The 12,943-nt window shown below is 46.9% G+C and overlaps 1 protein-coding gene across 1 annotated transcript in view; it reads right to left on the bottom strand.

The window, feature by feature from the left end:
• Positions 1-12,943, bottom strand: part of APPL2 (adaptor protein, phosphotyrosine interacting with PH domain and leucine zipper 2) — a 104,411-nt gene that overhangs the window by 19,696 nt on the left and 71,772 nt on the right. The window contains 1 exon segment of the mRNA XM_040344243.1: positions 11,854-11,909. Coding sequence (XP_040200177.1) covers positions 11,854-11,909 — 56 coding nt within the window.

Genomic DNA, 12,943 nt, shown 5'->3' with positions numbered 1-12,943 from the left:
CTCCCTGATACCGAATGCCCCGGTGTCAGGTATTTTGTCGGAATTGATTGTTCTGTAGTTTTTGGAAGATGTGGAATACTGGGGGTTCTCCCTGCTATCCCCCGTTTCTGCGCTTTATTTCTGTCTGCCTGACACCGGAGCGGTGTCAGGCAGATATGTTTGAGAGGCCACGTTTGTTTGTTTCCAATTCTTTGATTCTTTGCTGGGGTTTTTTCCCTTTCTTTGACGCCGGAGCACTGCGGCGTCCGTGCGGGATCCGCGCTGTTTTTCATTCGCTCCCTCGGCGGGCGCCATGCCTGGGCAACTGTCACCCCCCCGCCCCCTCCCTCGCTCGCTCAGGTGGGGGGCGGGGTCTCCGCCGCGGCCGCTCCTCTCCTCCCTTTCAGTGCCTCTCTCGGTATCGAGAACGAGACGGGGGAGAACGGTTCTCATCGACCGTTCCGTCCCTCACAACCTCGGACCAATAAGAACTCCAGAGGCCGTAGTCTCGCGAGACTTCGCCTCTGGAGTTAGAATCTCGTCAGGCTCCCCTCACACCGCAGGATGTCCTTCCCAGCGGTGTCGTAGCCAGGAACCTGCTGCTGTTTCACCATGCTTTCAACCACTAGATGGCAGTACATCTTTTCAGATAGATATATATATAAATATATATATTTCATTCCAATGAATCAATATCTAATAAATAAATAAATAAATAAATTAAATAATTTAAATAACCGAATCTACAATAAATAATTCAATATATACTCAAATTATATTTCTGGGGAATTTATTCCCTAGAACATATACCTTATTTATCCTAATAAATAAATAATCAATATGTAGATAGATCAATAAATTAAATAAAGAAATTATAGCATGTTTATCTCCGGGGAATTTATTCCCTACAACATACTCCTAATAAATAATGTATTAAATAACTATCTAAGGATTGAATGAATAAATACATTTATTATTAATGATATTATTATTAATATATATTATTACTTATAATATATAACTAAATCCATTATTCAATTTTACAAATAATAAATTATAGATGGATTATACAAATTATATATTCTTTATATAAATAAATTATACAAATATGTATAAAAGGCCTAGTTAGACTTACCGGTGACGGTATTTCTAAGAGCCTTTCAGGACAACCTTGGAGAGAGCGCAGCTCCGCCTCTTCTGTAGGAAACACCCACAGGCTTTAAATCCCTCCTCTTCCACCATGGCTTCAGTTATTGTGTGGCCTCCGGCACTGGAAAACAAAGCACAGAGAACCACAACACCATGATAGATATATACTTTACTTTTTTATACACATTTAGGGAGGGAAATAGCGGTTGTCCTGAAAGGCTCTTAGAAATACCGTCACCGGTAAGTCTAACTAGGCCTTTCTCAAATCGCCTTTCAGGACAACCTTGGAGAGGATAACCAAGTAACTTACCCTAGGGTGGGACTACTGCCTGCAGTACCTTCCTGCCGAAGGCTTGATCTGCGGCCGACAGCAAGTCCAACCTGTAGTGCCGAATAAAAGTTGAGAAACTGGACCAAGTAGCAGCCTTACAGATCTGATCAGGCGTAGCACCGGCCCTTTCGGCCCAGGAAACTGCGGTTGACCTTGTCGAGTGAGCAGCGATCCCAGAAGGAGGAACTTCTCCTTTTGCTTGATAGGCTTCAGAAATTGCTTGTCTAAGCCACCTACCGAGCGTACTCTTAGAAGCTTTTTCCCCTTTTCGGGGACCGGAGAAAACCACAAAAAGAGCGTTTGATTTCCTGAACTCCTTGGTGACGGAAAGGAATTGTAACAGACATCTCCTTACATCCAGTGTATGGAAAGCTTCTTCTCCTGCATTAGCCGGAACTGAGGAAAATGTTGGTAGAATTATTTCTTGCGACCGATGGAAAGTTGAGGCCACTTTCGGTAGGAAGGCTGGATCCGTTTGAAGGACCACTCGGTCTGGCAAAACTCTAAGGAAGGGTTCCTTAATTGCTAGAGCTTGGAGCTCACTGATTCTCCTTGCTGATGTAATGGCCACTAAAAAAATTGTTTTGAGAACTAAATTTTTTAACGATGCACTCTGTAAAGGTTCAAACGGAGCTCCCGTGAGACCTTGCAAAACAATAGATAAGTCCCAACAAGGGAAAACTTTGAGGGCTATCGGTCTATTTCGAGCCAGAGCCCTAAAAAATCTAGAAATTAAAGTTTCTTTGGATAAAGATCTTTCAAGATAAACTGAGAGAGCCGCTACCTGTGTTTTCAGGGTGCTGGCGGCTAGACCTTTCTCCATTCCTTCATGGAGAAATTCCAGAACTGAAATAGTACTCTTGATTTCGAAACTTTTGGAAGAACACCAAGAGTTAAATTTCTTCCATACCTTGAGGTAGATGGACCTAGTTACCTCTTTTCTACTTGATAGTAGAGTTTTAACTACTTTATCAGAAAGTCCTTTAGATTTTAGAAGGTCTTCTTCAGAAACCAAGCAGTTAGATGTAGCCTGCTTGCTTCCGGATGGCACACAGAGCCCTGTGTCAATAGATCCTTCCTGTATGGTAATCTCCAGGGAGGTTTTGAGGCCAGGTTCAAAAGTGTTGCAAACCAAGGCCTTTTTGGCCAAAAAGGAGCGATCAGGAGCAAGTTGGTGTTCTCCTCCCTGAATTTCCTTAGGACCAGAGGGATTAGTGGAAAAGGGGGAAAGGCGTAACACAGCCGGTAATTCCATGGGTGTGCCAGGGCATCTATCCCCACTGCCTGATCCATTCTGTGAATTGAAAAGAATTCCTGGACCTTCGCATTTTGTTGACTTGAAAATAGGTCCACTTGGGGATGTCCCCATTCCTCCGATATTATATCGAACACCTCCTGGTTCAGACTCCATTCTGCTTCCACCACTCTTTTTCTGCTTAGCAGATCTGCTAGGAGATTTTGTGATCCCTTCAGGTGGACTGCCGATAGGGAGGCCACATTTATTTCCGCCCATGACAGAAGTTGATTGGCCAAGTCCATGAGCCCTTGGCTCCTGGTTCCCCCTTGCTTTAGCACATAGATCACTGCTGTCGTATTGTCTGACAGAATCTGTACATGATGTCCTTTGACCTCCTGTTGAAAAGCTATCAGACCCAAATGAATGGCTTTCAGTTCTCGCCAATTTGACGATTTTCTTGCCTCTATTTTTGACCACTTGCCTTGAGCGGTTTGACCCTCCAGGTGGGCTCCCCAACCCCAGGAGCTTGCGTCGGTTGTTAGACGCTTGTCCAGGGGAAAAAACCATGGGAGACCCTTCGTTAGATTGGAAGGGTCCCTCCACCACCATAGTGCTCGTTTCACTTTCGCAGAAAGTCTGAAACGCCTCTCGAACGGCACCTGGTGTGACCAGACCTGCAAGATGTTTTTCTGAAGTGGTCTGGAGTGCAGTCTTGCCCACTGGACTGCCGGAATTGTAGCTGTAAGAAGGCCCAGAACTGACATAACTGTTCTGACTGGTACTGAAAGGTTCGTCTGGATCTGACCCACTGCTGAAAAGATTTTGTCTATCTTTTCCTGAGGCAGGAACACTTTTTGCACTACTGAGTTTAGGGTGTAGCCCAGAAACCTCATTTCCCGAGAGGGATCTAGATGCGATTTTTCTAAGTTCAAAATCCAACCTAGATTTTTGAGATGAGTCTGTGACGTTTGGAGGTTCGTCACAAGCTGATCCCTGGAATCTGCGAAGAATAATAGGTCGTCCAGGTATGGCACGACCGAGATCCCCCTCAGTTTTAGAGGCTCCAGGGCTTCCGCCATAATCTTTGTGAAAACTCTGGGGGAAGATGACAGGCCAAATGGTAGGGCCCTGAATTGGAGATGCCATACTGATGTTCCCAGATTGATGGCTAGGCGAAGGAATTTTTGTGAGGCTGGTGCTATTGGCACATGTAAATAAGCATCCCTTAGGTCCAGGGATGCCATGAAGCAACCTGGAGACAACAGTTTTGTGATGGAGTAAATTGTGTCCATACGGAAGTGTTTGTACCGTATTGATCTGTTCAGGATCTTTAGATTCAGAATCAACCGGTATTTGCCTGAAGGTTTTTTTACAAGAAATATATGGGAATAAAACCCCCGACCCTCCTGCTGTTTCGGGACCTGGATAATGACTTCTTGTTGAATCAGATCCTGTAAAAGGTTCATCATGGCCGAAGCCTTTTCTTGGTCTCTTGGAAGGGCTGTAATGTAAAACCTGCTTGGCGGACATTCCGAGAATTCCAGTTTGTAACCTTGTGAAATGATGTTCTTCACGAAAGGACTTGTGGATATTTGACTCCACTGAGGGAGAAAGGATGACAGTCTTCCCCCTACTGGAGTAGTTACGTCATTTGTCTTTAGGGTTTTGATCTGGAGGAGATCTGAAGAGAACCCCACCTCTTCCCCTACCCTTTTGAGGAAACCAACGTTTTTTGTTGACATCTTCTCTATTTTTGTAGGGTTGTTGAACAGCACGAAAATTCTTTTTAAACGTCTGTTTCTTCTTGGCTGGGAAAGCCTTCTTTTTATCGGCCGTTCTATCTAAGACTGTTTCCAGGTCTGGCCCAAAAAGAAAATCCCCTGAAAAAGGGATGCCACAAAGTTTAATCTTTGAGGCTGTATCCCCTGACCACGTTTTTAGCCAGACTGCACGCCTAGCTGAATTGACAAGTGCTGAGGATCTGGCTGCCATTTTAATTGATTCGGCTGATGCGTCAGCCATGTATTTAATTGCATTAAGGATTAGAGGAAAGGAGTCTAAAAGGTCTTTCCTATGGGTGCCTGCTTCAATGTGGCCCTTCAGTTTCTCTACCCAGCATTCCAGGTTTCTTGCTACCACCGTGGAAGCCATGGCTGGTTTAAGGCTGGCGGATGCGGAGTCCCAAGCTTTTTTAAGGAGAGCATCTGCTCTTTTGTCCATCGCATCTTTCAAGACCCCCATGTCTTCAAAGGCCAGATCTGTCCTTCTAGAAACCTGTGAAAAGGCAGCATCCACTCTGGGTTTCTTATTCCAAACCTCAGTTTCTTTGTTTTCAAAGGGAAATCTTCTCTTAAGAGATTTAGGAAGGAAGGGACCTTTTTCCGGGTCTTTCCATTCTTTCTTAACTGTGTCAGATAACACTTTATGGACAGGAAAAACTCTATGTTTGGAGTCATCCATACCCTGGTACATTTTATCATGGACTGATAGTTGTACTCTTTCCTCCTGAATGTCAAGGGTAGTGTAGATTGCACCTAAAAGTTCATCCACATCCTCCAGGGATAATTTATATTTAGAGGTTCTGCATGCATCCTCTTCTTCCTCTTCCTCAGAGTCTACAAGTGAGGGAAGAGTACTTGTCCCCTCATCCCCAGAGTCCACCACTACCGGCCTGGAGGTGGAAGCTCTTGGGCTTGCTGGTGGTTGCTGGGGCTCAGTATGGACCGCACTCTGCACTAGCATGGATTTCACTGAACTAAGTGAGTCCGAGAGTTCCTTGACAGATGAAAATAATTCTTTAATTTGTTGAGAAGATTCCTCTTCAACTAGGTCTTTAATACATGATCTACACATGGCTTTCTGCCAAGAGTCTCTCAAAGGGTTTTTACAGGAAGGACATTTCCTTTGGCTTGGTGGATTTGCTGGTTTAGATTTACTAGCAGTTTTCTCCTGAAACGAGAAATTAAACTGACTTAAATCAAAGCTCTCTTAGCTAAGCAAGGGAAACCACCACCGTGCTAATACCACCAGAGTGAAAGAATGTCCCCTTTAAGAAGAAAGATAGAACATAGCAACCACCAGAGTTTCTGCTAGATGGCCCAGCATAGGCTTCCATCAGAGCAGAGCAGGCTCCCATAAGGAGGAAAAAACAACCAAACACAATAGAAAGCCCATAAGGATAAGAATAAAGGCACCATTGTACCCCTCTTACCTGGGCCTGACCGGTGCTGACGGCGCCTGCATCCGCCATCGCTGTAACTCTTTCCTCCATTGCAGAGAGACAGCTGTAGAGGAAAACGCTGGGCTTTTGAATTTCCCGGGCTCCGCGTCATCAATAGGAGCCGGAAACGGAAGCGCCGGTCAGAGAACCCGCCCTCTAGTCCCTGCGTTCCAGGCGCCAGGAGCCACGAGCGCCACGCCTCCACAGGAAACGCCGCGTCGCCGGCGTGACGTCACCCGCCAGACCGGGACCCGGAACCGACATGCAGGACATGTTTCTTGAAAGAAACGGTACCTGCCCGACCACCGGGGTCAAAACCTGCGGACTCCGGGCACCAGACGCAGCGTCCCCTATGGATCCTAAAGCTCCCGTGAGCAGGCGAGACCAGAGGACTCCGGAGCATCCCCCCTTAAAGGTACAGCGGAGGAGCTGGGATGGTTCAGTCACCACCTAAAAGGTAAATCAATGAGGGAAAAGCCTGTCTCCAGCCTTGGAGAGAACGCAGCTCCCTGGCTCCAACCTGATGCTTCCACCATGGCGGAGGAAACACAATAACTGAAGCCATGGTGGAAGAGGAGGGATTTAAAGCCTGTGGGTGTTTCCTACAGAAGAGGCGGAGCTGCGCTCTCTCCAAGGTTGTCCTGAAAGGCGATTTGAGAAAAATTGTATTGAATTGTACAAAGATTCTACAATTTAATGAATATCATGGCATTGTTCATGCCGGTACCCCGGATAGGGTGGACACAGTCCTAGGAGGCCAAATCTCAACAGTGTTACACAGTTGCCAAAACTGATCGGTAAACCAATCTTTACGACCATGGCGTCGGTTACCCCCGCCTGCACACCATATGCCCCGACCATCCGGCAACGGTCTACCGCCCCTGAGAAGGGCTGGGCGTTCCAAAACGCTGCCACGTTTCTGTGGCCCTTGACTCTCCGACAGGGGAAGTAAATAATATGTCCCAGGCAGTACCCTACCCGGACTGCCGACCCACTGCCCTCCCAGACTCCGACCTACCCCCGAGCCTCGGGGAGATGCAGAGGCAGCGATCCGTTAGACGGACTAAGCCAGACCCATTCGTGGACTCTTCCAGAGTTGTCCGCGGAGTCTGAGGCGGCTAACACCTTGAGTCTGAGGTTGTAGATGATGAGAATGATGATGAGTGTTAGGGCAGTGGGCACATGGCGCTCTATGACGACGCCAACCCTGTTCCCAGGGTGACACTCTATGGATTCTCGTAGAGAGCCATTATAGATCCGGGGGCGATATGCCATCCACACTCCGATGACTGGGCACCTCCGCCCAAAATGATCCAATATATCACATAATGGACCCGGAGATCGGTCGAAAAACTCACCGAATCATTTTCAGGGCGTAACCCCCTTCCTTTACCATTTATGGCTGTGCACACTCCCAAGGTGAACCCCATACCCTGGGGGTATCCCACCATACACGGGAAATCTCCCAAGCTGGGAATAGAGAGGTCCTTTGGATCATACAGACCAGGGCCACGCCGCTGAACAGCCGACTGACCTGTCCCAAATCGGGGCTGGGCCCAACGGGCGGTCGCCTCCTGGGATGCGTGGACACTACGGGTCCGACTGGACACCGCCGCTCGAATCTTAACGTGACTTGTTCCCCAGCTGTCTCACCTAGCCGAATCAGACCCCGGTCCGACCACCGAGGGCAGGCTAGTTGGGATCACGCTGATTAAAATATTCCAAGACGGTAGGGCTCTATTCCATCCCGGATGAGCCCAAACGTCATCAAAGTCTAACACGGTACAGTGCCGGTCTATCAGGATTATAGGACCGGAGATGGACCTAGTCCCTCTTTCCTCGGTCTTCAGACCTGAACACCGCCCTAATAGACAACGAATTGCAGGGCCTCTGGTTCACCCAAACGATAGTGGAGACGGACCCGCTCTCCCCGGGTTTCCCCAACAACTTCTTCCTGGTCAGGAAAGGAGGGCGGTTATCGCCCGATAGTAACTTGAGAAATCTCTCGTAATTACTGTATACAGTGACGACATTCTGCGACACAAAGGGTGAGGTTGATTATCTACTTGGACGACCTACTCTTAATGGCTCGTACCCCTGGCCTGGCGAACGAACACGCCTCCGGGACAGTTCCCCATAGATCACGGGGAATCTATCCTCTCCCCATCTCAGGAGGTAGAGTTTTAGGGTTCTTGGTGGACACCAACCTAGTGATCCTTCAGCTACCCATGACCACTTGGCCGCCATCTGCACGAGGTCAGTATCGTGCTGGGCTAACGACGGGTATCCTTACGCGGACTGGCTCGCCTGGTCAGCCTGTTTCCGGCGTTAATCCAGGCCATTTGTCCAGCTTCTTTTCACTATCGAGACCTTCAGAGTCTCAGTCCCTACGTCTTTGCCAGGGGCTTCACTGTGCAGACGTCGTCACTCTGGACACGGAAGCCATAATTGAACTACGGTGGTGGCTACGTCAGGTCGACAGACGGCACGGCAGGTCCACCTGCAACTCCACGACGGATTCATCTTGGAATAGGTTGCCAACCACCTCGGTTGGGGTACTCGATGCGGTCCCTCGTCCACAGGAGGGGCGTGGCCCACAGCGGAGTCTCTGCTGCACGTTCACACGTGGAAATCCTGACGACCGTCTTGCCATCAGGACTCTAATGCCACACACGTCCACCTACGGTGTGTTCTTGCGTATGGACACCGTATCCGCGGTCCAGTACGACCTTCGCTTGGGGGGTCCTTGACCCAAAATCCTAACGGATCTAGCAAGATCTCTGACATTTCTGCCTGGAACGCGACATCGTTCCAGCTGCAAAATGTACCCCAGGCACTTCCGCTATGGTGTTAGATTGGAATTCTCGTTACCCGCCCAATTCCATCGACTGACGACTGCACCGGTCAGTGTTCCTGGCCCTTGCTCCCTTATGGGATCCTTTCTCTCCCCAGTCTGTACGGGGATCTGCACCCTCTATTCACGACGCACGTCCTACTTCTCTTCGCATGGTTGGGTTTTCGGGGTGTCGCTCACGGACAGCGACCTTTTCTTTTATAACGGGGGTTCCACTTGCCTTGATCTAGGCCTTGGGACTAGATATACATTTCGATCATCCGGAGGACTCTGGGTTAGTTGGTGATCAACGACAAGTTAACCTCATGAAGGTGTTCGTCTGAGATGACCAACTACCTGGTGGACTCGTTTGAGTCCGGGAGGACCTATAGCTCCCCTGCGCCTTCCGCGCTGCGAACTCGGACTACCGCTCCCTTGTAGACTTACTACCGGTGGGATAACACCCATGGTGTACCGACTTAGTAAGCGTTAAGTTTCAACGCCCATCACACCCAGGGTATCAACGCTCTTGGGAGGTGATCAGTGGTCCTGACCACGCGCCAGGACTGGGGGGACAATCTCACTCTGTCGGAGGTTATTGTCGTTTGAGCTACTGCCCCCGCGTGTCTGATTCCGTCAGACGCATATCGGGTGTCACGATGTTGGCCATTCCAGGCGTCGGATCCCGCCTCGGAGAGTCTGGGTTTTTCCGTCGTGCGTAGGACAGCGGCGGGACTTCATCGGTTTTTTCTACCCGTTCTTCCCCGCACATCGTACTCCGTTGTCTACGGATTTCTTAGTCCTTCACGGTCCCACTGCGATCTTCGCATCTCTTCCTACTCCTCATTCCTACGCTAAACCTCAGTTTCCGGTTTCCTCAGCTACGCTAGCCAGAGGGGTACGATCAATCATGGAAATGGCAGGGTCTTACGTAACCCCGTTGGGCGCCCACCCCTCCAGAGGAGCGGTGGCTCCTAGGTCATCACCCCGGGCGGCTCCCTATAGGATTTACGGCTAGCGGCGGACTGGTAACCACGATTGCTTTCCGCCAATTCTGCTTGGATCGGAGGAACACATATCTTTATCAATTTTGTAGTTGTTTCATTTGTTATCATCTATATATGCATTGTTATAGCTTTGAACTTGCATAAGATATGAGCCTCCTGTCTGAGGTATAATTCGAGATTTTCCTAGCTTGTGACGGAAAATATTGATTATATGAAGACAGGAGGCGAGTATCTTCCCTCCCGACCCAACCCTGTCACGAGGTTGTCTCTCTCTCGTTCTAGACTGTTGAACCACACACCCTGCAAGTCGGAGGCTGGTACGCCCCGGGAGTTCGTTTTCACTAACCCCGTCGGGATTGCTGTTCCGTTTCGATCCATGGGTCTAGTTCACCGCAGATGGAGGCTCCTACTACGTTCCGGAGTCGGGATGCCGTTGACTAAATCCGTTGGTCCATGTTCCTGAAGACGACTGACCGGTCGGCTCCGAATGGTTTTGGTTTTCCTATAGTCCCCGTTGGGATGAAGTTGGTCCGTGTTGGCCTTGTCCTTTCGTTTCCTCCAGATTCAGATGTTGTGTTCCGGTCGGAAGGTTCCCGGCAGCCGAGATGTCTAATTGGACTTTCGGTTCCTGTTTACACTAATTCGCATGAAGAAAGAGGAATAGGTTACCTCAGACAGTCCCTTATATAGATTACGGTCTGGGAGGGGCTACGCTGGCACAGGGACTGCTGGGAAGGGTAGTTCTTTGAATTTTTTCTTTTAAGTTACAATAAATGTTTACTGTATTTCTGCTATGGGCATTATTAAAGAAAGATAATGCATAAGATACTCGCCTCCTGTCTTCATATAATCAATATTTTCCGTCACAAGCTAGGAAAATCTCGAATTTGATCATGTTGTGTACAAGGTTTATTACATTTCAGACCTCGTGATACGTTACCAATTACTCTATGAGGCGCAAACCTCATAAAAACAAAGAAAGAACGTAATTTACCTTCCTTGACCGAGCAAAACTCTTCATGATTTGTGTATAACATGTTCCTTCTCCCAGACACTGTAGCTCACAGTTGAGTGGGGGGGATGTGTTAACAACAGAGACCAATGCTGTCAAACCAGGAAGCAGTTGTCAGGACTATGAGTGGCCAGGTGATGATTGATAGGCTAGAGCAGTGATGGAGAACCTCGGCACCCCAGATGTTTTGGAACTACTTCTCCCATGATGCTCAACTACACTGCAGAGTGCATGAGCATCATGGGAAATTTAGTTCCAAAACATCTGGGGTGCCAAGGTTCACCATCACTGGGCTAGAGGCTTGTGAATCAGCAGTAACAATGCTGATCGCTACGCTTCCTACAACATTTTCATTTATTTCATCCCACTGTAGTGCAAGTGTCTACACGACAGTAGTAATTCTGTCAATTCAGGAGCAATGCAGCATAGTTGCCACACCATCACAGGAAGCTGCAATAGGTGGACATTACTGGCACATATTTGTGGGACAAAAGGAAATAAGAGAAAACTAAGTGCAGATGCACATATAGCACAATTAGTTCTTTTAATGGGAAGCCATAGTTCTACTACATTAATACTCCCATTACAGAGCATTGTTGAACTCCAAACAGAAAAGCCAAGTGGCTCAATACAATTGTCCTGGATAACCTTTCAGTCTCTGCAGCATACCGCCACTCCCAGAGACTCCGGTGCAGCCATTATATAACAACTGGCAATGTCTAAAGATGCCATAATACCACCAATTATAATTTAAGAATATTAAAATACATACACAGAAGTGGATCTGTTTATAAAGGTTTTTTGCAAAAAGAGTCCCAAAATGGGGACATATTTTCTAATTGGATGCAATTGGAAAAACTGTTTGAATCTTGGATAAAAAACAACTATAAAGAGACCCATGGACATGTACACAGGAAAGCAACGCAATTGGAAGCTTCTTGGGGAGTTGAGACACCATCAAATCTGTGTTCTGTCAATGCTTCTTAAGCTAGAAAAAAAATTACTCAATACTTCAGCTTTACTTTAGCATTTTGTAAGCTGGTTTCTGACCTGGTCTATTAATATTGATAATGTACATGTATTACCTTCCTCTGCCGGGTTTTCACCGGTGTCTTCAGATTCTCCAAATGGATTTGTGCGCCTGAAATTACAACAATTTGTACAATTTGTACTACACAGCACTTCTATTATGGAGGCTTTATTGTATACTTCATGAAACACTTTAAGTAAATTGTCGCTGCATGATATTGTACCAACTTTACTGTATTATCATGAAGATTTTCTGCATCACTGACCTGTAAAAATGTCTAGACAATTTATAAACTATAAATGGCATGCCTCTCTCAAATGAAAATTTAGCACTTAAAGTAGAACACTGAAAAGAGGGAAACCCACAGAGTGCCTCTAATTTTTTTTCTGTAAGAAAAATGAAATTGAAGCACCACTCCACTGCTTAGGGGTCCAGATACAACTTTACCGCCAATAAAAGTGAGGGGGACGATTCAAAGAGTAGCCAACCAGCTGCCGACAAGGCCTTTACTTGTAATCACATTGGAAAGAATATTAAAAGTTCTAGTTCACCTCTAGTCTATTCTCACTGTTTTCAATGACCCGACGAAGGGGGTATTTTTGGATCCTCAAATGCATTGGCAACTTATGGATAGTCCGTCTGTCTTTATTGGGAATAAAGTTAAATCTGAACCTCCAAGCAGGAATGTGGCACTCTAACTTATTTTATTACATTACACTACAAGCCAAGAAGACCGTTGAGCTCCCCTGGGATATAGAAGCCACCTGCCCCGGAAACCAGATTATTTGCATCAACATCAATTATGATAGCAATAACAATTTAACCTTACTGGTCCAGTGCTATTTTTTCCACTTTGCGCATCTAACTTTTATTCTTGCATACATGACATTTACCCTGCTGTCCCACTATTACTGATAGTACTATTCGCTTTCTGTATTGACTTAAATCTGAGTCTGTATAAATGACAACCAGCGTTACCTAGTTTAATCACTACCTTTTCTTTGAGCCTACTCTAGTCTTGTCCACCCTCACCAAAGTAATTTCCCAATATAGATGGAGTAGAGTTTTTCTTCTGAAATTACAGTTCTCATCTAGAAGTTAAACTGTTAAGTAGAGAAAGGTGCACAGTTGTGACAGTGACAATT

Source organism: Rana temporaria, chromosome 3 (genome assembly GCF_905171775.1).
Source record: "Rana temporaria chromosome 3, aRanTem1.1, whole genome shotgun sequence".
NCBI classification, from domain to species: domain Eukaryota; kingdom Metazoa; phylum Chordata; class Amphibia; order Anura; family Ranidae; genus Rana; species Rana temporaria.
The sequence above is the reverse complement of the archived record's forward strand: the minus strand, read 5'-3'. Positions and strand labels throughout refer to the sequence as shown.